The 23,055-nt window shown below is 34.2% G+C and overlaps 1 protein-coding gene across 5 annotated transcripts in view; it reads left to right on the top strand.

Moving 5' to 3' along the window:
- Positions 1 to 15,333, top strand: part of FUT8 (fucosyltransferase 8) — a 101,078-nt gene extending 85,745 nt beyond the window's left edge. For all 5 annotated transcript variants that reach the window (XM_058859196.1, XM_058859167.1, XM_058859178.1 and 2 more), the window contains 4 exons: positions 2,732 to 2,978; positions 4,130 to 4,306; positions 10,576 to 10,726; positions 14,365 to 15,333. In XM_058859196.1, coding sequence (XP_058715179.1) covers positions 2,732 to 2,978; positions 4,130 to 4,306; positions 10,576 to 10,726; positions 14,365 to 14,682 — 893 coding nt within the window. In that variant the 3' untranslated portion in view covers positions 14,683 to 15,333. The remainder of the gene's footprint in view (positions 1 to 2,731; positions 2,979 to 4,129; positions 4,307 to 10,575; positions 10,727 to 14,364) is intronic.
- Positions 15,334 to 23,055: the final 7,722 nt, after the last annotated feature.

The raw sequence follows: 23,055 nt of genomic DNA, 5'->3' as shown, positions 1-23,055 counted from the left end.
CAGTTTTTTTAAAGCATGCCTGCTGAAAATAGGACAAGCTCATTGCCTATTAGGAATCCTTTCACAAATACTGAATTAAAAGAAAAAAAAAAAAAAGTGATCAGTAGGGTAAGAATGCTGTCTCTTGCCTGTATGCTGCAGAGAGTTGTTTACTCCACAGTTACTAAAGAGTTACTCTACATTGTTTTTATCCAGTGCAAAAGCAAACAGTTACTCTAAATTTTCCTTTCACTGCATCTATCTCATCCATCTCATACTTTTAAAAGTGAATGAAGACTAATAGGGAGTTTTTCCTTCATTCAGATATTCAGATAATGTGGGTAATACAATCTAGAGAGTTGCCATAAGGTTTTCTGGAATTTTACACATATCTATGTGTTTGATTATGCAGATGAGAATTGTATGTAAGTAATTAATGAATGACAACATCATTGAAATCGACATGACCATATTTATGATTTGATTAGTATTTTTTCTTTATAGACAACACTCAACCTAGTAATTAGTTTTGAACAAATTGTTCTTCCTTAATGAAATACATTTAGTTTGTTTCTGATTTTGATTTGCAGCAAGTCTTGCAACTTCATTACTATTCAAACCACATATCACGTAGAGTTGAAAGGTGAAATCTGATTCTTTTTTCACAGTCTTCTTTGATATTCTGTAATTTTGGTATACTTTAATGTCGTTTGCTATATATGCTGAGAGTTTTTCTTCCTTTGAATAGCATGGAACAATTTATTGAATGCTTTTCAGGGTAGGAATGTCAAAAAGTAGGTCAGATTGCTCAATCAGCTTTATCAATAGCAAGATTTTACAAATGACTGTCTTTACAAACCAACATCTTTATTCAGTCACAGAACAAAGTTTAAAAGCTTGTCAGTGATGCTGTACTTCATAAAAATCCACCTTTTATATGTGGCTTTGCATCACCCCCTTTTTCACCTCAAAAGGTTTGCAGCAAATTTCCTTCTCTAACTTAAGGTGGAAATCTTTTCTTTCTTCTCTTGTTGAAGACTGCTAGTGTTTTATTGTGACCCTATTTGTTTTCCCATTCTCAGTTGAGGGGAAAAAGGTAAAAAGGATGGAACCTCAAACATTCTTCCATACCATTCCCAAGCTAAACATTTCTTGTCTAAACTTCTGCCTGATACTTCACATCTGCACCAGATTTAGCACTTCCCTGGTTTCAGCTGCTTTTCTTTATTGCAGCTTTCTGAAGTCGTACTAGTAAAGTATTATCCATCATATTATAAGAGTATTTAAATGCTCAATATTTTTGCTGAATTTATGAACTTTTATTAAATTTTTTCCTGTGAGTGTGATATAATAGATGATAAAAATGTGAACTGGCTTCTTGAATTAAAAAGAATCATCCATAACTGTAGTGTGTGAAATTCTTCTAAAGAATCCCATACAGTGATGGTATAGAGTGTATAGAGTGATGAAATACTGACATACAGATACATCTTCGAAGATAGATTTCCAAATCTGGTAAAAATGAATTGAAAATATACCTGAGCATAACAAACATTCCTTAATTAAATAACCTCAGAGAGTTCCTGCACAATTTTGACTAGTCTTGCAGAAGTGTTCCAACCTTTAGGATCTTTAACTGTTCTTAAACTCTTAAACTCATTATTCCTTCCCTGAATTGATTTCTTTCAGCATGAACATTTACTTGGTCATCAACAGTTCTATGGGTTTGATTTGCTTATATTTAAAGCAGTTTTTTTTCCTGGCTGATGAGCACTAAAGGGAGAACCAACCATCTTTGCCAGTAAATACTGCAGACAATGGAAACATTATTTTGGAGGAAATGAGCACACTAGAAATATTAGCTGAAATGTTCAATGCTTCAAAAATGCAATGTTTTGTTTTATGTTGCCATGTATTATAATTTATTTCAGTATATGAACATAGCTTTGAATTAGCAGCTGTGTGTAGACAGTTGTGTTTGTGTAATTTATAAAAACTCGTAAAAGATGTTTGGTGGCTATTAAGCCTTGATTTAAAATCCTATCTAAACCATCTCTATATTCTACCATACTCAATATTTAAAACACAGCAAATTCTTACCTGTATGTATATCACATGCTTATATAGTACTTATGCTTTCTGTGGTCTATTTAATTTCATAGTTTAAGTTCTTGAAGACAGGAATTGTGTTTCTCCTGTTCTAACAACAGAGTAGCTAATTCAGTGGTTACAATGATGTCTGGAATGCTGAAATTTAATGCAATAAAATGTGGTCAAAAGAGCAGCAGAGCTGTAATCATTTTTATTTTTTTTATTATTATTTCTTGTGCTTTAAAATATTTATTTGTTTAATTTGTTAAGAAGTAACTGAATTTTAGACATTTGAGATAACCAGTCTGTCCAGATAAGCCTTTGCACACAGTAATGGTATAGTTGTATGTAAGAAGGTATCAATATATAAACAGGAACACATTTTATGTTTTATTAACTACCAACTGCTAAGAATTCAAGAACCTTCAATTTTGTTCTACTTTTGTGCATTGTTAGATACAGTTCATATATAAATCTACTCTGAAACTGATTTTTATTAGATTTGTTAATGCTGTTTTTGAAAAAGTAGAGCATGGGTTAGGTAGTCCTTTTGAAATTGAAGATACAGATGAGTTGATATGTTTGGGATATTATTTGCCAATGGTAAAGCTTATTAATAAAGTAAACTACTTGACTCATCTTAGTATGTATTTTAAAACAGGTGAGGCTAATGATAAGGATGTTCAGGTGGTGGAACTTCCCATTGTTGACAGCTTACACCCACGGCCACCCTATTTGCCCTTGGCTGTCCCTGAAGACTTGGCTGATAGACTAATTCGTGTACATGGGGATCCTGCAGTGTGGTGGGTCTCACAGTTTGTGAAATACTTGATTCGTCCACAGCCTTGGCTAGAAAAAGAAATAGAGGAAGCCACAAGGAAACTTGGTTTCAAACATCCAGTGATCGGGTGGGTATTTAGTTTTCTTTTTAACTGTTTGTGCTTTAATATGTGTGTGATATGTAGTGATTCCTGTTCAGAAAAAAAATTGTTTTATGATGGTAATCAGAGTCTCTAAGTATTTTTGTGGGGAGAGAGGGTGATTTCTAGATGAAGCTCTTATTTTTTAACTGTGAATAATACAAGTTGATTACAAGTACTTCTTCAGCACACTTGTCTACCTGTGGCTGGACAGATATATAAATAGCAGCTCAATAGGTTTCTTAACACATCTTCCACATCTGGTAATACAGAATTTCATTTATGCAATTCTCTTACAGCTTGTATTCCATGCACTTTACTGTCTGTGTCTTCTTTCCAGTGCCTATAACTTTTATGTTTGAGGAAAAAAATTTAATACATGCCACAGTTCACAACTAATTTTATTACTGGCTACATACGAACATGGAATGTGCCTTTCCCTTCCCTGCTGGTGTTTTCGCAGTTGTTATTTCTCAGCAATAATGATGAATTGGAAAGGTCTGTGTGGGGAGATACAGGGAGAAGGAACAGAAATAAAAAGCAGCTTGTGGGAGAAAGGTTTTTCCACCATGTAGTGTGAAAAATGTTGCTGCTGCTGTACTAGAGTCTTCTTCCTTTGCCAGAATTTCCTTCAGTCCTTAAACTTGCTTTTTCTAGGATTACACAGTAGGTTGTCCAAATGTTAGTTGGCTTTTGACCTTGAGCCAGTAGGGCACTTCACCGCTGCTGTATCTGAAGACTTGTTACGTTTCAAGGAGGTCCAAAAAATGGATTTGTAACTACCTTAATTCAAACAATGCATTATATGATGTAGATATTCCTGTTTTCCTTTTGACCTGTATTGATCAAGTATTATCTATCTACAGTAGATAACTTAACCTTGTGCACAAAAGGAATGCCACTTTATATGCTATAATTCAATGTCCTTCATTCCTTTCTTTCAGTTACCCTTTGCCTACATTGTCAGATTATTTTATTGCTTTTGAGAACAGACTAACTTCATATTGTCAGTGTGTCTTGATGGACATGGATGAGTTTTAATTTGTCCTTATTTTATGTAGGGATTCAATTTAACATTTCATTTGCTGAAGTATGTATAGTAGTTACAAATGTAATTCCTGGTTTCTCCCTTTTTCCAGTGTTCACGTCCGAAGGACAGACAAAGTAGGGACAGAGGCAGCATTTCACCCCATTGAAGAGTACATGGTACACGTGGAGGAGCGGTTTGAGCTGCTTGCTCGCAGGATGCATGTTGATAAAAAAAGAGTCTATTTGGCTACAGATGACCCTTCGTTGTTGCAAGAGGCAAAATCCAAGTAAGATGAATTATAATTATATTACAGTTCCTTCCTTCTGGTTGGCTTTACAGTTTCTGAGTATTGTGCACCACAAGTTTTAGTATAATTTTTGGTTTTAATCCTTTATTCAGTTAAGACTGCACTTAATTTTCAAGTGATTTTGATTTTTCTCTCAGATATTCCTTTTTTTGGATTTTTTTGGTCTCCCAAGTATGCTTTTCAAAGCTTAATGTTAAAAATCTAGGAGAGTTGAGCAAGACCTGTGACTATGTAAAAATAAATCAATGGTGTAGAAAGGAGGTAAATAAAAATAATATAAATGTATTTTAATATGAATATAAAAAATAAACTTCTTATTGAACATACATATTAAAAAGAAACTACTCTGAAATATTGTAAAAGCTGGTTGATATATTAAGAAGTATATGAAACCTGTCCAAAAAATACCTCTCTGTGAACAGTTGCCAGAGGAATTTTTATAATTGTGTTTAAAAGCTTATGATGAAGCTCTTCTCTCTTTCAGGAGGACTTCTATAGTGATAGCATAGAAGAGTTTCATCATACATGTTGAATAATTTTGTCCTTAGATATAGGACTTCTTACAGTGTCTGCCCCCTTCTTTGCTCTGTATCCTCTTCTAGCTCTCTAAAAAATGGATACATGGTGGATACATGGTAAACATTCATTTACTCCTACATGGCCTGTATTTCCTTGTAAATGAATACTTCTAATTAATTAATTAATACTTTCTAAAATCAAAGCAACTCAGTTGTGGTAAATTATTGAACTGTTCTATTCTTGGTGACATTCTTGAAAAAATATATAAGATAACATACTACATAACAGATTTTCTTTGGCATATGCAAGGTAAGCAGAAAATGTTATTTTTTAGTAGAAGAACTTTCTACAGCATTGAAAACCTATCTATTTCAACTGTGCTGTTTCTGTTTTTCTTTCATATCTATAAAAGGCTGCTGTTTAAAATGATGGTGTTTTGTAAAAACTAAATGAACGAACTTAACTCCAGATGAAGGCAACCTAGTCCTTTTTTTGTATGTGTACTGGCAGAATACAAATGTAGCACTTCATTGTTTAGATTTGCACTTTAAAAGACAGGTAATGCTAGGTTGAGGTTATAAAATTTAATTAATTATATTGTCCTGCCTACCTTTAATAACTGTTTGTAACATAACAGAATTCAATATTGATGTAACAATTTTAGTTATGCATTTTTCTTTATTTTTGTTTAAATATCAAACCTTAGCATTCTTTGTGAATAGTGACATGCTCTACCTATATAATCCCAAGTTTATAATAGCAACAAAAAATAATTGTAGAATTGTAACTTATTCAGTAAAACAATACTGAATTTTATTAAGAATTACAGCTCAAGTCCATTCCAAATCACAATTTTACTTTAATATGGTAAGATACAGCTCGGTCATTCAGCATTAATTTTATGATTTTTTCATAAAAGGCATAGAGTCTGTAAGTATTGAAGAATTTTTTGTGTTACTGCTGCATTTTCAGGTCACAGCTTACACTGAAACATTATTTCCTACGTTGCTTGCACCCTACTGTTGCTTGCAGCTTCAGATCCCTTGAGTAGAAGGCATTTGAAACTTCCTGTGATTTCACAGAAGGCAGGATGCAATTTGATGTTTGGGCATTTAATAACATCTGAAGGCAGGTTAAGGTCATGTTTTGGCAGCAAAGAAGCTTTTCTTTCTCTTCTTGTGAAATCAACTATAAATTGGTTTACGCTTCTGACAAAAATGTTCTAGTCACACTGAACTACCAAGCTTTGATAGAAACAGCTGTCACATTGCAGTAGCTTATGTTGCATTCATTATGTGGTGCAATAATATTAGTAAGTACTAGGTACTGTATCTCTCTACAAGAGTGACTGGCTGTCAAACAGCGTTGGCATTTAAGTAAAGAACATTTAGCCAACATTCACATGAATAGGCATGTTGTTTCTAGCAAGGGAAGTATTTTAAGCTATTCATGGTCATGAAAACAGAAATGTTTTGACTTAAGATTCAGAAACTTCCCTTGCAGTCAGATGTCTACCAACTGCAAATACAGTAGTACAGATAGTGCAGTCACTGCCACCAGTTTGTAGAGTTTTTGTGTTCTATTTCCAAAAGAAGGAAAGAAGTGATATATCTTCAGAATTAGGATCATGTAAGAACAATTTTAGTAGAGAGTAAAAGGTTTGAGAGTTCAACAACTGTAATGATCAGGGGATTAAAGCATTTGACAGCTTCTGGTAAGCAGAGTTCCTGGTATTTATCTTGGGTAAGTGATGTGTTAGGGATGGTGTAAATTGCTTTTTCTTTGGCTGATTTAATAGTTTTCACATGCAAATTTTTGAATGTCTAGTACATGTGTTTTCTAGTCTGTAATATTACTTACAGTATCTTCACTCTCTAAAGTATTCAAAATAATGCAGATTATATATACATAAATTCTTAGGAGACCATATTTAATATATATCTGGTTTGTATATGAACCTATTTCAGTGTCTTCTTTTGAACATGAGCACAAAAATTCAACAAATCAAATTCTTCCTTCCAGAATGTTTACCTGTATAGTCATCTGTATTTTATTTTTTCTCCTTTTTTTACTTCTCCCTTTCTACTATCTGTAGTTTGGCTAACACTCCCCATCCTCCCAAGTCATAGTATGCCAGATATATAGAATTCAGCAATGCTTCAAAGTACTGGAATCTGATGAACAGCTCATAAATTTTCCAATTTCTTCTAGAGCAAGACCTGAGAAAACACATTATTTCTTACTCAGTCTGTTTATACTCACCATCTCCTTTCAGAGGGAAGAAAATTTTCAGTGCTGTTCTGGAAACTTCCACAGGCCTAGCAATTGAGAACAGGAGCCTGGGACTCACCTTGCTTTGCACCTGCAGTGATAAGCTGTAGTTACACAAGAAGCTCGATCAGGTTCTGAAACCAAACACAAACTTGAAACAGTCCCATAACTGTGCTTGATGTATATTCTTATCTGAGGGTGTTAGGTACAGGAAGGAAAGATTTTTAACTCTCTCTTCCCCACCTTCTTTTGATTTCTTTTTTCCCTTTCTAATAAGATGAAACAAAATAAAATTTTTCCTGGCCTGTACATAGGTTTCAAGAATCTATTAGATAGCTTTAAAAGAACTGGGTATTATTTTTAGGTGTATGGAAGAGATACACTACACATATGCAATTCAATACAAAGAAAACAGAATCGTGCCAGTGTCCATTATTTGGTTTTGTCTTTGAGCAGGCTGCCCAAGGAAATGTAATGCCACTGTCTCTGGAGGTATTTAAAAGTCATGTAGATTTGGCACCTTCGACATGTGGTTTAGTGGTGGACTTGGCAGTGCTGGGTTTGTAGTTGGACTCAATGGTCTTAAAGGTCTTTTCCAACTTGAATGATTCCATGATTCACAATCTGGGCTTTTCCTGTTTCAGAAAAGAGGCTATGTGAGTAATTCTAGAAGGCATCCTACACAATATTGTGTTTTGCTGATTCTGTCAATAAAAATATGACAACTTATAATGTCTGAATCATTTTCTACACATTCAGGAATCCTAGTAATAGGATTGTGCCTAATTTCTACTTTGAAAAGAAAAAAAAAGGCCCAAAAACTTAAAATGTAAGCATTACATTAATCATAATATTAATACAGATGGAGAAGGGAATGGAAGGAAGCAAGAGCTAACTATAGAACTTTGGTAGTTGTATTTCCTTTATTCTTTGCAGTCCTTGTGGCAGGAATAGCTTCAAATAGAATCTCAATCACTGTAGTGAGTGGGAAGGAGAATTAAATCTCACCTGATGCAGGAACTCAGTGGGCCATATACAGCTTGAGAGGAGTGTGCACCTGCCCTTCTCCTGTATTTTTCTTTATGCTCTGCTTTCAGCCTGTGTTGGAGACAGGATAGTGGACCAGAAGATTCTTTGGTCACACTGAATATGGCTGCTATTTCACTCACATTTTAAAAGAAACCTCTTTTCCCAAGCATTGTGTGTGGGAGACAACATGAAAGTGCTTGTCTGAAAACTTAACCACGAGAGTGGATAAATTACAAGCTTTGATGATTATTTTGAAGAGTGAGCTCTGAAGCTGTTGGTTAGAAGAGTTTGGATCAACTTTATAAAATGGAATTGAAGACCAGATCTAACAGCATCTCAGCTACTGTTTCAGAATAAATGAAAGAAGGAGAACATTTTAAATGTATCTATAAAAAAGATGTGTAAATAATTCCCACCTTTTGCTTTTTACCAGATCAAATATGACACTTTTTTCCTTGTGGTTCATTCCTTAAAGTTATTAGAGTGATTTTTTCCTAGTAGGAAACCAAATTCTTCAAGGAAAGTTCTTTTGTGTCTGCTCAGCATATGGATTCTGATTTTTGAAGTCTGAATGAAATTATTAATTTTAGTGATATTCCTGATACCAAGAACTTGCAAAGAGGTCTGCAAATATCTTTACCATGTTCATTGTCCCTAGAAATGCCATCTTTTGTTAAACGTTCTTTGTGTTGCTCCACTTGCAGTTGTTTTCTTGAGATAAGACTGATGCTTATCTCTGTTTCTCAGCTAGACCTTGGAGTAGGGTATGATGTATTTCCGTTTGGTCTGTACTTTTTTCTTCCTTTAAAAAACCCAAAAAGCTAATATGATTAACCCCATGGAAATGATAACAGAATATGTGACAAATATTGTGGTGTCATCTATTTTGAGAACTGGTTAAATATTGACAAAAAGTGTTAGACAAAAAAAGATCAGAAATAAAATTTAAATTGCGAAAGAGTTCTTACTGAAAATCTATTTTTAACTTCAAATAAGCTGTTGTAATTCCTCAGAAGGGGTATTAGCAATTATTCTATTTCCCTTCTCTTTCTTTTTTCTGTTGATTTTCAATTGATTTGTTTCTTGTTGTTTTTTATTGTAACTTTTCCTGACCTTGATGATCACATACACCCTTTAAAGCTGTCCCATACATTCCACGTTAAAAGTGGACATTTTGCATACAGTATTTTGATTTGCTCTTGAGATAAATTTACTGGTTTGATAGTCACAAAAGGCAACTATATTTGTCCATTTCACTTTTGAATACGTTTTCCCCATATTTTTAACTCTAAAATGGAATAAATTAGGCATGTTCTTATGAATATTATATTAGCTCTCTTGCTCTCTTATATAATGTATTGATTTATATTTGCAATGAAGTTACAAATTTGAAAAAACCTTTTATTTATATATTTATAGGTTTTTTATGATAAACTGTGTAATAATAAGTGTAGTTGAAATTTTGTAGTTGGCTGGTAGTCATGTGAGTTACATTTAATGATTGAAATATAATTGCTCTGCAATAGCAACATAGTTACCACCTTTGTTACATCTGTAATAATTGTCTTTGATAGTTGAAAATTTAATTGTTTAATTAATATTTTACATTATTAAATGTTTAATTAATTTAATTTGTGCTTCTTTCCACAATTTCTTTCTGATTTCAGCTCCCCATTACAGAAGTGTAATTTTTTGGAGAAATTTTCAATATTTTAAATGGATTTTTTAAAAAAATTGTTATTGTTATATGATAAAATCTTTTCTTTTAATATAATATAAACTAAGGTTTCATATTTTAAAAAAAATTTTTGACTTAAAGTAGTATTATTTTTTTTTTGTAATAAGTCAAGAAAAGTGTATTGGCATGGAATTCTACATTTAATTCCTTTTGACCAGTAAATTGACAAATTCCTTCTCCATATGGCCCTACGATCTGTGAAAGAATTTTTTTATTCTTTTCATTACTTTACATGCATTTATTTAATATGTCCCTTTTACAGGTGACTGTTCTTTTTGCACAATGTCCTAATCAGTATCTAATAGTATGGTAATAAATCTAGTCTAGTAAAGTCAGAATCCCATATCCTGTTTAGCAGTAGAGAAAACTTAATTATCTGAGTATATTTCATCTAAAATCAGCATCATTTGCAGAATGTGATATATACTTCCTGATACTTCTTTCACTTCGACTTTGTTATGTATTAGATAGACTTACAGGATCTTTTTATGTAATTATTTTTTCTAGATAAAGAGAGGGCATGCTTGGAGGCAGCAGTGACATTCTAGAAGTTTCAGCAAAATTGTAATTAATTACCTGTAAAGTGGAGACTCACTTAAAACAAATTAACAACCCTATCTTGCAGCAGAGGTAATGCTTCTTAAAAAAATACATAGAACAATGCTATTAACTGTGTATTGTATTTTCACAGGTATCCAAATTATGAATTTATCAGTGATAACTCCATATCCTGGTCAGCAGGACTCCATAACCGATACACTGAAAACTCTCTAAGAGGTGTCATTCTGGATATTCACTTTTTGTCTCAGGCAGACTTCCTGGTCTGTACATTTTCATCCCAGGTAAAGTGCAGTGCAGACACAATGTTGATTATATGTACCAGTTCTAAATCTTAGATTTCTTCATGCCTCTGTTTGTAAAAATCCGTTTTAAGATTAAAAGCGCTGCAAAAAGCCACCAAGCAGTGTTTTGTAGCTAATATGCTGATCCATCTAATTCACATATGGCAAGATATGATTTCTATCAGACTGACTGATGGTTTTTTTACTTGCTGTTGTTGTTATTCTCCTCAATCACACATATTTGTACTGTTAGATGGAAGTGGACACAAAACTCAAAAGTTAAAATTCACTTGAAAACAAAATGTTTTCCACAGCCTCAAGTGTAAATTTTCTGCTGCACTGTAATGACAAATAGGTAACAAGCACAATGTTAATATTAAAAAAATGGTAGATACAGTGCTATATTGACTTTGACAGGCAGGATTCTTAATAAAATTGCTGTAGCAAGAAGATAGCAAAACTACAAAAAATATAGAAAAGCCTCTTATACCTCAATCATGCTTGTGCATACACTTTATTTACCATTCAGCACATCCTGTAGAGAGAATGACATTTTATAGCATATTTAGAAGGTTATTAACACAGGCTGTTTCAGACCAAAGACCTGAGTAAAATCCAAAGTAAAAATCCTCACTAAGAAGAGCTGTGAGGAGCCATCCACTGTAGTACTAATGTTTGATTTAGCTGAAGCACATCCACTGAATGCATATCACAGTGAAAAAAACAAAACCTATGGCTGTAGTTCCTAAATGCCACAAGTGCATTGGTGTACAGACAGTTTATAGGCTGAAGAAAGAATTATGTAGTCTTGGATAAAAAAATACTGAAAAATCTCTAACATTTTCTGCCTTTATTATATTCAGATAGCTGTGTTAAAAGTGATAAGTGTTTGCTTTAAACAAAACCTTGGGTATAAATAGAGTTTAAATATAGCTGCAGATGGCTTGGCTAGAATATATTGTAATTGAATTTTAAGTATTGGAGTCATTTTGAAAGAAGAATATGTGTTTAAAATACTTCAGCACAGTTAAGGTGCTGCAGGTTGATCAGGACCTCTGGGGGGCATCTGATGCAACCCCCTTTGAGGGTACCTTTGAGGTACACGGTGTCTTTGGGATCAACTCTCATTCTCTTTCACCATGCATTTGACAGTAGACTTGATTATTGGATAACATTTGGTTTTCCAGAGTTGCAGAAAATTCTACTGAAGTATAGGAGATCAAATATTAGAGTGTTACTGTCAATAGCTGGACTATGAATTTGGTCCAGTAATTAACTTAATTTGTTCCAGGCAATTTATTGTGCTTTAATAATTCAAACTCCTCAAAAAAAATTTAATACCAGTTCTTCTGGGCATGCAACAATGTGGATCTCTATAGAATCTTCATATGTTGGGCTTTTAAAAGGTCTATTGCAAGTTTTCCCACTACTCTTAGTTTCATTTTAAGGTGTTTAAAATTTGATTCACTTATCTCTAACAATTGAATTGCTATCCTTGTCCATTCATCACTTAAATAAACTATTTGATGGTTACTTTGGCATTGAAGGTAAGCAAAATAAGGCAGAAAATGATCATCTTTTGTCCAATAGGGATGAAGAGAAAGTGAGGTTAAATTATTTCCATTGTGGCTTTGGACTTTCTCATTAATCAATTCTATGCTGACTTTTTTTTTCACCTTTTTTCTAAAAGACTAGAAGAGTAGGTTTCCTTAAAATGCTGTTGTTAAGGAATTGATCCTGTCATGTAATGGAAAGTCAAGGGACCTACCTTGGCACTATATTTCAACAACATCACATTAATTGAATAGATTAATTTAATTTTATAGAAAAGCCACATGGGAGTTACACAAATCATAACACAGTAGGAGAATTAAGATTATACATAAGAACAATGATTTTTTTTTTTTTAATCTCTTTAGTCTTCATTTAGATGAAGTCATAGCTCCTTCTGACATAACTTAATTTCCTTCCAGAAGTTATTAGTCTTTGTATTTTTCATTGTACAGGTAAGTATACAGGCTGCCGAACAAGGGATCTGAGAATAAAAAATGGAAGGCTGGCTTTGGCTATATTTCTGCACGTGGATGTTTTGCCTGCTGTTTGTCCTCAACAGTTTACTGTTTAGTCACCCAGGTCTGGTGATACAAAGAAAACACTTGCTGAGAGGAGATGTTGAACATTTTGTGTCAGATATGCAGGACACACTTGCTAAAAACATTTCTACTGAAAAGATTTACAATCTTTATAGTGTGTATTATGTGTGTCTGCTTCCTGGGGTGCACACACATGCAGAGAACAAAACAAAAACAGTCACAGACGCTATAAAATAAATAGCCTTTTTGCAAATATATGGGTAATCAAATCTGTTTCTATATTATGGTGTGTAACAGGTACTTTGAAATAATTAACTTCAGCCTGATCTTCGAAAGGTATTTCTGAAAAGTTGTTTTAAAGTTCAGATGCAGAGGGATAAAAGGAAATCTATTACATTTTTAAAGCAAATGCGTCTCTCAAAGGAGCTAAGAAAGTACAAATATGTCTTGTATGACTGATCAAAGTTCTATTCACTGCATCTTCAAAGGGAGAAAATAAAAGTAAAATCAAGCTTTACTATATTAACATAGACTGAAAATTTATGAAAAAGCTCAAATGCTTCTTCATATTGAAGAAATCTGCTGTATTGTTAATCAGCCTTTATCAAACTTATGCAAAATCAGAGAAGGATACAGTAATGGAGGTCAGAAGTCAGAAAAACCCACAGTAGTCAAGTCAGACACCTGACAGAGAAGAGCTTTTTAGCCAGCTGTTGAAAAAGCTTTTTTTAATATAGTAGTAGACTTTTGTGTTTCTGGCAACTCTGGGAAATAGAACATCATTCTGATGTGGGAACATGTGTTCAGTCTGAAGAAAATTCCCTTCATAAAGTGGGCTACAATGACAAGTAAAAATGCATCTTTCTTCTCACCAACATAATTATTGTCTTGACAGAGTTCAGTTTAATTTATTTGTCTTCTAAGTTGCCAGCAGTCATAATTCTGTCACTGTTCTAATATAAAGAGCATTTTAAAGCCTTGGACTTACGGAACTGGTTGTGAAAATTTGAGCTTCCTTTAGGAAGTAAATGCAAGGTCTCATTATTGCAGGATAAATTTGAAAATGTAAATTCTAAAGGTTCAAAGGGATGTAAAATACAATTTTTAGTAGTAGTAGTAGAAAAAGTAAACTAATTATCTTTTACATTTGATTGGCTACAGATCATTAATTTTAAAAAGCAGAATTGCTAGTGTTCATATAGATGTTTTCATTTTATACTGAAGAGTACACTGTACTTATTATTTATCTATTTATTTGTTTGTTTGCCAAATCTGATCACCAGAGCCCAGTTAAGGTTCTGCAAAACTAGTAGCAAATATGCAGGGATTCTGTGGGGCTGTTTGGTGGGTTTTTCAGTTTGGTTTTGCTTGGTTTTTGAATTTTTTTGGGGGCTATTTTGGTTGGTTTGTTATGTGTTTTTTTTTTTGGACACAGCCATTCCAGACCCTGATACTCTTGGGAAATGTTACTTTGCATTGGTTGTTGATTTCTGTGGTATATTTCAGTCACACACAATATTAATGACTTCTGTTTTTATTTCTAAGGTTTGTCGAGTTGCCTATGAAATTATGCAGACATTGCATCCAGATGCTTCAGCGTATTTCCATTCTTTGGATGATATCTACTACTTTGGGGGACAGAATGCTCACAACCAGATTGCTATTTATGCTCATCATCCACGAACTGCTGATGAAATTCCTATGGAACCTGGAGATATAATTGGAGTAGCTGGAAACCACTGGGATGGTTATTCAAAAGGCATCAATAGGAAATTAGGAAGAACAGGCCTGTACCCATCCTATAAAGTTAAGGAGAAAATTGAGACAGTCAAGTATCCTACATACCCAGAGGCTGACAAGTAGATTAAAAGGAAGACATTCAGAAGTTATTATAATAAAACTCAATTTTGATTGGTTCAAACCAGTCAACAACACACTAACTATTGGTTTCTATGGGATTCGAATTTGCATTTTATCATGCGGTTAAAATCAAAGCCTTTGTAATGAAACTGGAGAAGAAACTGAGAACAAGTGGATGGGCTATTGTCTGAACTTACTCTTAAACATTTTTGTTATATGCACTCTCACACATGCACACACAAACCCACGTACAACAGGAAAACTGTTGTTTTATACTTCTTGTCTCTTTTCAGGAGTTGTCCCAGTCATTAGTCTTACGTGAGCTTTGGGCTCTTTCCTCCGCCATTAATTGACAATAATGTTCAGACTTATAACACTGCCACATTGTGTAATTTGAGTGACATGAACATATTTTGTATGTGCAAAATTTGAAACATGGTGCCTATATTTGAAAAGTTTGTGACCTTTTTAGAAGAGCCATGCCTGTTTCACAATGGGCAAGAGTCCACTTTCATCTGGTGTTACCATGACCACTGAACTTGCTTCAAACAACAGATTCAGATTTCAGACTAGATTTCTTTACAAGTATGGGGTTTTTTTAGCATTCCATTGATTACTTCTCATAATTAATAAAATAAAGGTTACATTCAACAATAAAGTAGTCACTGTCTCTTAGGAGCTTTTGTAAACAATGCCATGAACAGATTCTTTAGTACTGGTAATTTCTAGACATTGCCTTAGACTGAAAAAATTCGACAACACAAAATCCACAAAAGAAGGAAAAGCTAGCTGGAGTTTCATTGAAATTTAAAGCACCTGTGTAGTACAACAGTTGTGTAGGGCACAGTGCTGCTCAGCTTTGTGGACAGTAGGTTACAGCAGGATTGCTTCAGTGACTAAATTCCTTACATTTACACTCTGACACAATTTACTTACCTTTTCTGTTTCTCTTCTGAAAATAATTTGGGGTTTAGGTTATTATGGATGGCCACTTAGCATTTTGGCATTGAATGTAATTACTTCTAAGTAAAATACTTCAGGTTATCCCATTTATAGAACCTGTCAGTCTGGACTACTTTAAAAAAATCTAACAGCTTACCCAAAAATAGTAGGTTACAATAAAATATACAAGGGTGAATTTTTATGCATGTCATAAGATTGTTAGTAATTCTTAGTGTTTTGAAATCTCTTGCCAGTCAGCTCTCATTAAGAAAAGAGATAATTTACAAAATAATTTTACGAATAAATTCATAGATTTGATGGTTGTATATATAGATACATATAATATGTAAGATGACAAGAGATTGTTTCCAAATTAAAAAAATATTTAATAGCATTTTTATAGCTTCCAGTGCAATCCAGTTTGGATTACTGGAAGTACAGAAAATGAAAATGTTTATTGTTCAGAGACTCAGAAAATGCCACATGAGTAAAGGTTAAAACAGCATGGCTAGTTGACCTTAGCACAGCAAAAGTATATTTAATTATGTTTATGAATAGACCAAGGACAGTGTTAAATTAATGAATGGATGCACTTGACCATGAATAAATTTTAGGCTGAAAACTAAAAGGAAATCTCTGGCAATGTGCAGTTCAGCAGCAGGCTTCCAATTGAAATAGTGGTGAGATGGAACTGGATTGGTATGTGAAGGAATTACAAAGCAGTACTTTCTGGCATTATTTGCAGGACTGAGCCTGTAAATCCCCTCCAGTAATGTGTCCCTCAACTGAAAAATTATTTTGTCTCTTGACAAAGAATAACAAAATCAAAGTTGAAAATCTCTGGGAGGAGAAAGATACATTTACTGTAGTGTTAAATAGACATATCTGTGAAAATGAGCTTGGATACCAAATGAGATTTAAAGACTGATTGAAGGGTAATGGAAAATTAGTAAGAGCAGCCAGGAGGTGCGAAAGATGAATTTTTGTAACAAAAGATGCCTAGAGTCAACTGGTGTTTCTGCATTTTGGAGCTACCAAGGAAGCTATTTTATGTTAGTTTCCTGTCTAAGTGATGCTGGCAAATTTTCCACTAATTCAGGCAAATGTGGTATTCCAGAGGTACAAATGCAGGCTAAATAATAATTATTTTTTTATACTTTATTTTGAATTGTACATATAAAGCCACTACTACTTTCCTTTTCAACTTGAAAAAAAAAAAAAAATCCAAACCCCTGAACATTTCTTCCTCAGCGATTAAGTCAATGCATTTTATTTTTGGGAAAAACTAGTTTAATTGTTTCTCCACAAATACTACATTAGCTAATTTATGTAGGTTTATAGATTTTGAAAATGTTTTGTTTTTAAGCTGTTTACTTACAGCTTCAGAGTCCATCATTTCTAGTTCATTTCTTAGAGTGTGATTCAGAAATAATATTCAGAAATAAATTAACACTAAAATCTCCCTGTAGTCAGGTAACTCAGTTAAAAATACAATGGAAGAAGATAAATAACAGAATTTAAGGTGAGCCCAAAGGTGAAAGCAGATTTTCTGGTGTGGTAATGAGAAAACAGAACACTGGTGTTGTAGAAGCTGCACCTATAGAATGTGGCAATTCCTCAGCAGATTGTATCTGATAAAACATCGGCATGGCACACATGCCTCCTTACATATTCTAAGTACCTAATGAATAATTAGGTCATCATCTTTGAGAAAATGATCGTGAAATGATACAAAATTATAGCATTACTGTTAATAATTCAGAAATGTACGAATGTAGATGCTATGATTTTATTCCCCTGGGTCATATGATCCTCTAGTGCTTAAAGTTCAGTACTTCTCAGAGGAAGAAATCTAGCAATACCCTGCTTGCTAGATGCATGTTTCTAGAGATTTGTTTCCTTTAAGACTACCAATTAGTTATATTTTGGAATCCTGGGACATTGGTACATGAAAACTGTTTTATATTAAACAAAATGAATACTTGAGACTTTATTCTCGGTGTAGTCGGGTCTATATTAATAGAAGGATTGATGAGTACATGGAAAAGAGACCCCCAGATTTTTATTGTAGCTCACAAGAAAGTGAAATAATAGGAAATAAAAATTTTGTCTTGAATACCTGGGAGAAAGCTGAATCTTTTGAAGGCTTTGAACTCATTAAGTTACTAGCCAGAATGCCTGTGAGGAAGCAAGCATACACTGTGTTTCTTCTGTTTATCTTGTAGCTCTGCAGCAATCTAGTCTTGTAATTTTTGCCTCATACCAAACCACCTTCTCTGCTATCCATGAAACAATAAGCCTTCAGACGCCCTTAAACAAGCACTGTTTAATTAAATTTTTCCTCTCTAAGAAACTTTGGTGCGTGTGTTTGCGTTGTATGCATGCTGCATACATAAAACCCAATATGAACAGCACTCTTGAGTTCTTTGTGATTTTGTGTTATCACCATCACATTCTCTGTAAAAACTTACTTGCCAGCTAAATGTAACATTTGGAAACTTTGTATTCTACGTGCTGCTTGGAAGCTAAGACATTTATTCTGAGTCCTTCAGTTAACTGGTCTTCTGTGACATTGATGTACCACTGACCTGAGTTCTTGATTTTCAGGCCAGCCCATGGTCAAATGTGTGGGATTTACAGTCTTTCTCTACCACCATCCTGCCCACGTGAGCTGCTGAGTATTATGGATTTGTTAATGAAAAGTGATATTTTATTTCAAAGTTTTTACATATTTTTAAATGTTTACCTTCAGATAAGTCTTTTTGTTTAATTCTTCTATCACTGAACTTTAAGAAAACTAGGAAAAACAGAAAGATTTTTCTCCTTTACCAATTTTCTGAAAGGAGATCTGGTGGTACCTTTTTTTACAGAGAGATATTCACAATGTAAATGTTTACTTCATAATGGGTTTTATGTTTCTTTGGTTTGCAATTATAAAATATGGGTCTTCTGAGCTAGGAACATAATAGAAAATAAGTGGAAAATTTTCATGACAAATTCTTGATAGGGGGAGGGAGATTTTTCTTCCTGCCAGTGGAATAGCACCTACCATTTGGAGCCTTTTCATAATAGTGGATTGAACTTGGTTTTTCCAGGTCATTAGTTTCTTCACAATGTAATCTCTGATGTGACAGAGGAATCCAGATTAAAATAATTTGCTTAGTATGGGAAATGGGAAGGAGAGAGAGTCTAGTAAAACATGATATTGTGCTTTTAATATGAGTTGCTATATCACCTTATAAAGCCACAAATAAACATTTCTGTGCTGGGTGAAGGACCTCAGCTAGTGAAATCGTATATAGAATTTGCAACCCTCCTTTTGATTTTGCCTAATACCAGTCTGAGTTGTGTATAAACATCATGGTCATATTCTGATTCTTGTTTATTATTATTGAAACTACAGTTTCAGTCCTGTTTTGGTGGCATGGGAGCAGGTTGTCAAGGGGCTCAGAAAGTTAGTTTTCTTATTGTATGGAATTAAAATTGCATTTAAATCTCATTTAAATTCCACTTCCCTAAGGTGCCCCTAGAATTGTAATTGTAGTCTCCAGACTTTTGTCAAGGTTCTCTCTATCTACCTGCAAGCTTACCTGGAGCAAGACTGAAGCAAAGAAAGTTATTTATAAATATGAACTGCATACAGGTTGTGTTTGACTTCATAGTATCTTGTTCGCTGCTAAAAATCATGAAACGTGGCACTGCATGATACAAATAAGAGGATAGTATAAAATTCCCAAGCCTGCAAAAAAGAATTGCTTGTATGCTTGCCTGCATCGCTGGTTGCATTCACTGTGTACAAGATTATTTAGGAATTGAAATACATGAGGCAGAGGTCTTTCAGTGTTACTGCTGAATCCCTTCCACTGATGTTTGCTGGTGTTTAGTCCGTTCAGTGCTGTGCACAGACAATGCTGGTGATATTTGCTATTCAGTGGAATCCCTTTATTTTTTATGCTTGTTTCCTTTGACTCAGCTTGTCAGCAGAATCCTATTGCCACTGCAATTCAAACAAGTTTGGATTACTGCAAAGGCATGCCAGTTGTTTGCACAAAAATGTCTTTGCCATTGCTCAGAATTAACGTCACACTCAGGCTGGCTCCGTGGGAGGTGCTGTTGAGGGAAGGAGCCACCTCCCCTGCACTGTACTGTACATATTTTATAACTGCTGGCAGTACATGTACTGGTTTTACTTTCAGTTTTGCATGATTTTTCCACTTTATCCAGACTCAAGGTTTTGTTTTCATTTTAGTATATGAAGAGTTTTCTGGAGGATGGTGAGATGAAGTCCCAAATATCCTACATTTTCTTCTAGAAGTGTAACAGACCTCATCCCATTTCCTCTTAACTGTCTTAAAGATATACTTCAGTTGCACCAAGAAGCAGCTAGCTTGATGTTTCCTGAAGACTGTGACATTGTTTGTTCTTATATTAGCCCTACCATGCATCTGATCCCGATTGACGGTGGTTGTATGAACCTTCTTCATGCCTTTCTGCTTCACATGTTTTGATTTCCTTACCCAGTGGTCATTACTTGACTGGGATTCCAAGGGAAAAGTCTGTATTTGTTTTTTCATAATAACATGTGAAATTATATTCCTGGCATGTTTGCATTTTTGTTTTTATTTTTTAGAAACACATTTTTGTGTTACCCCTCATTAGTATAGTCAAGGATTCAAAGAGGAAACACTATAATTTGATGTGCCTGATAGGTGTTTAGGAGGCTTACAAGACAGAGAAATGCCTTTAATAATAAGGTTTACAACTCATACCATGCTAAGTATGAAGAGACCAGATGAAAGATATATTTTCATAACATTCCCTATTCATGTTTGGCTAGTGCTCATTATACCCTAATGCCTGCAGCTTAATTTGAAAGAAACACAATGTGGATGCAGGCTTTTTACAGGACTATACAGATAATTTTCTGCCCTTCAGGCTTGGATCCCTTTATAACTTAGTTTTAATATTTCTCCCTGGTAAGTTGGTGGGTGGGGGTGGTTTGTGTAATACAGCTGCACCATTCTTGGTTAATTAGTCGACTGCAAGTAGAGCCACGAGGATATTGCAGCTCAGCTGTGAGAAGCCACTGAATGTAGAGATTACTGTCCAGTTTGGCTGTCTACAGAAGATCCATCTCTTCAAGAAGCCAAGTGTATTTGCTGACACCTTTCCAAGTAGTAGCAAGCTGGAAGAATGGAAAGAGACCAAAAGCCAGGACATCCTACTCACTTCTTTGTGAATGAGAAGGAATTGGGCCTGTGTTATGTTGGTGGGAGTAGTTTGCTTCAGTACTTCAGCTTATTGCTGGAGAATGACCTGTGATGATGAGTTTATAATTCTAAATCTCTGGTCAGTTTGTAACATCTATAAAATTTTGTTTCCACTTGAGAATAAAATTGTTATACACAGTAAGTTCTGACTTTTGGAATTAGACAGTTTCATTCTTGCTTCAGATGGTATGTTAGCTTTTCTTAAAATGATGGTTGCCTATGAATAAGATTCAGTTATTCAGCAAAGATAGAAAAATCTTTTTTGGCTGGTTTGGCCAATTTTTAACCTGTACATGAGTAGAGATTATACAGGGGCTAGAGAATCTTATGTACTGGATTTAGGATTGATAGATTCATTCCCTTAACTGTTCCTTTTGTTTATAAACAACAGAAAAATAGTTTTGTTAATATTAGAAGATTATAGTTGCAAATTTCTTTAGGGCTGGTGATGTGCTATGGCTGCTTTTTATTACATGGATTCATATTTGCTCTTTTGTGTTTCTGAGTGTATTTCTCTTTCCTTTTGTCCAATGCTTAGACTATAAGATTTATAATCCAGGAGTTGCCTTTTTTGGTGTTGCCACCTCTTTGTTCCAGTAGGATTGTTCATTCAGTAGGATCCCCAGACAGTACAGTAATATGAATAATAATTGTAGACATAAAATTTCTTAAACATTTAATTTGTAATGCTAAATTCAATATTATTTTTTAATGCTTCCTTTTATGTAGGTAACATTAATATTTTGTTTGGTTATATATATTGTTTATTTGCCATTATGTGTGTATGAAAAAAAACCAAAAACCCAAACTTTACCTCAAGGAATCCAAGTATCAGAAGTCAGACTCAGGAGGTTATCTTAGATATCTCCTACATGCTGATGACCTTTGTCATTGATAGTGTATTTGCATGTTTGGTTCTGAAACAGCACAGTTTAATTAAGAAATTATCTTGTGTGCTTTTTGTGCTCTCGTTCCTTCTATTGGAAGTTAATAACTGTGTATGCTAAATCTATTTAACTGTGAATTGAAACAAGTTCATTTCCGTGCTGATTGGTCTGGTATATATTAGTCAATGACACTTTTGGCAGTAAATGTGAATGTATATCCTTCATTTCTGTGCTTTTAAAATTGAGTAGGAAAATAAGTGAAGGAGCCATTGGAATACCAGGCTTTTCTCACCTTTTGGTGAAATGTCTAGAGCTGACTCATGCCCTTTTTCATTCTTGAGATGCACAGATAGATAGCTCTGTATCTTACATGAAGGGATAAAATCTGTTGAAGCATCTGAAGAAGCCTCAAGAAGACCAGGATGCAACCAAGGTAATGTTTGGCTTGATACAAAGGTTTGCAGTCCTGTAATTAACTGGAGGTCTTGTTGTTCTTCTCTTCCTGGGCTGCCCCTTCAGGATTTGTTTAACAGACAGACATTATTTTGTTGTGATTTTGTGCTGGACGGATGCTGGTTCCAGAGCATCCTGTTGCTTTCTGATAAGGTGCATTATGTTAGTACAGCTGCTCTGCTGTACTGCCTCCACAGTAAAACAGTCTGAGTTTTCTCAGTGCAGTGTTGATGTTGCTCCCTCTTCATAGTTTCTCTTGAAGGGTTTCCTTTTGATAAAGCCACACAATGATTGAAAAAAAGAAAACTACATAATTCTTTACTGATAAGAGTTATTTTATTTCTGAAGTAGCAGTCATTGGCCTTGCTGGCATACTGTCCACAAGATAGATTATAACTTCTCTCCTGTAGCAAGTAGCTTACTACTGTAAGCTGTTGCCAACAATTTGGTGCTGAAAGGAAGCTTTAAGTCTCTGAAAATACTTCTTTCTCTTATTACTGTCTGAGAAAGAGTGGTGACCCCTCCTGACAGCAGATGTCTGGAGTCCACAAGAACTAGTTAGGGCTAATTCCATGTGATGAAATTTTTTCTCTCAACATTGCCACACTTCTGCTTAAGTTTCTCTTATCCAGCTTGAATTCATTTTATAATTTAAATTAAAAAATTTAAATTCTAAAATTAAATTTATTTAAAATTAAAATTTAGTTTAGAAACAAGGCAGTAGTGTTGTCTGATTGAAAGGGAGTCGTAAATAAGTTTTCTAAGCATGCTGCTAGTACAAGGCACAGCAGTGTCCATTACTCTCTTCATTTATGCAGTAACTT

The sequence above is a fragment of the Poecile atricapillus genome, chromosome 1, assembly GCF_030490865.1.
Source record: "Poecile atricapillus isolate bPoeAtr1 chromosome 1, bPoeAtr1.hap1, whole genome shotgun sequence".
NCBI lineage: Eukaryota > Metazoa > Chordata > Aves > Passeriformes > Paridae > Poecile > Poecile atricapillus.
This window is presented reverse-complemented; position numbering and strand designations above follow the sequence as displayed.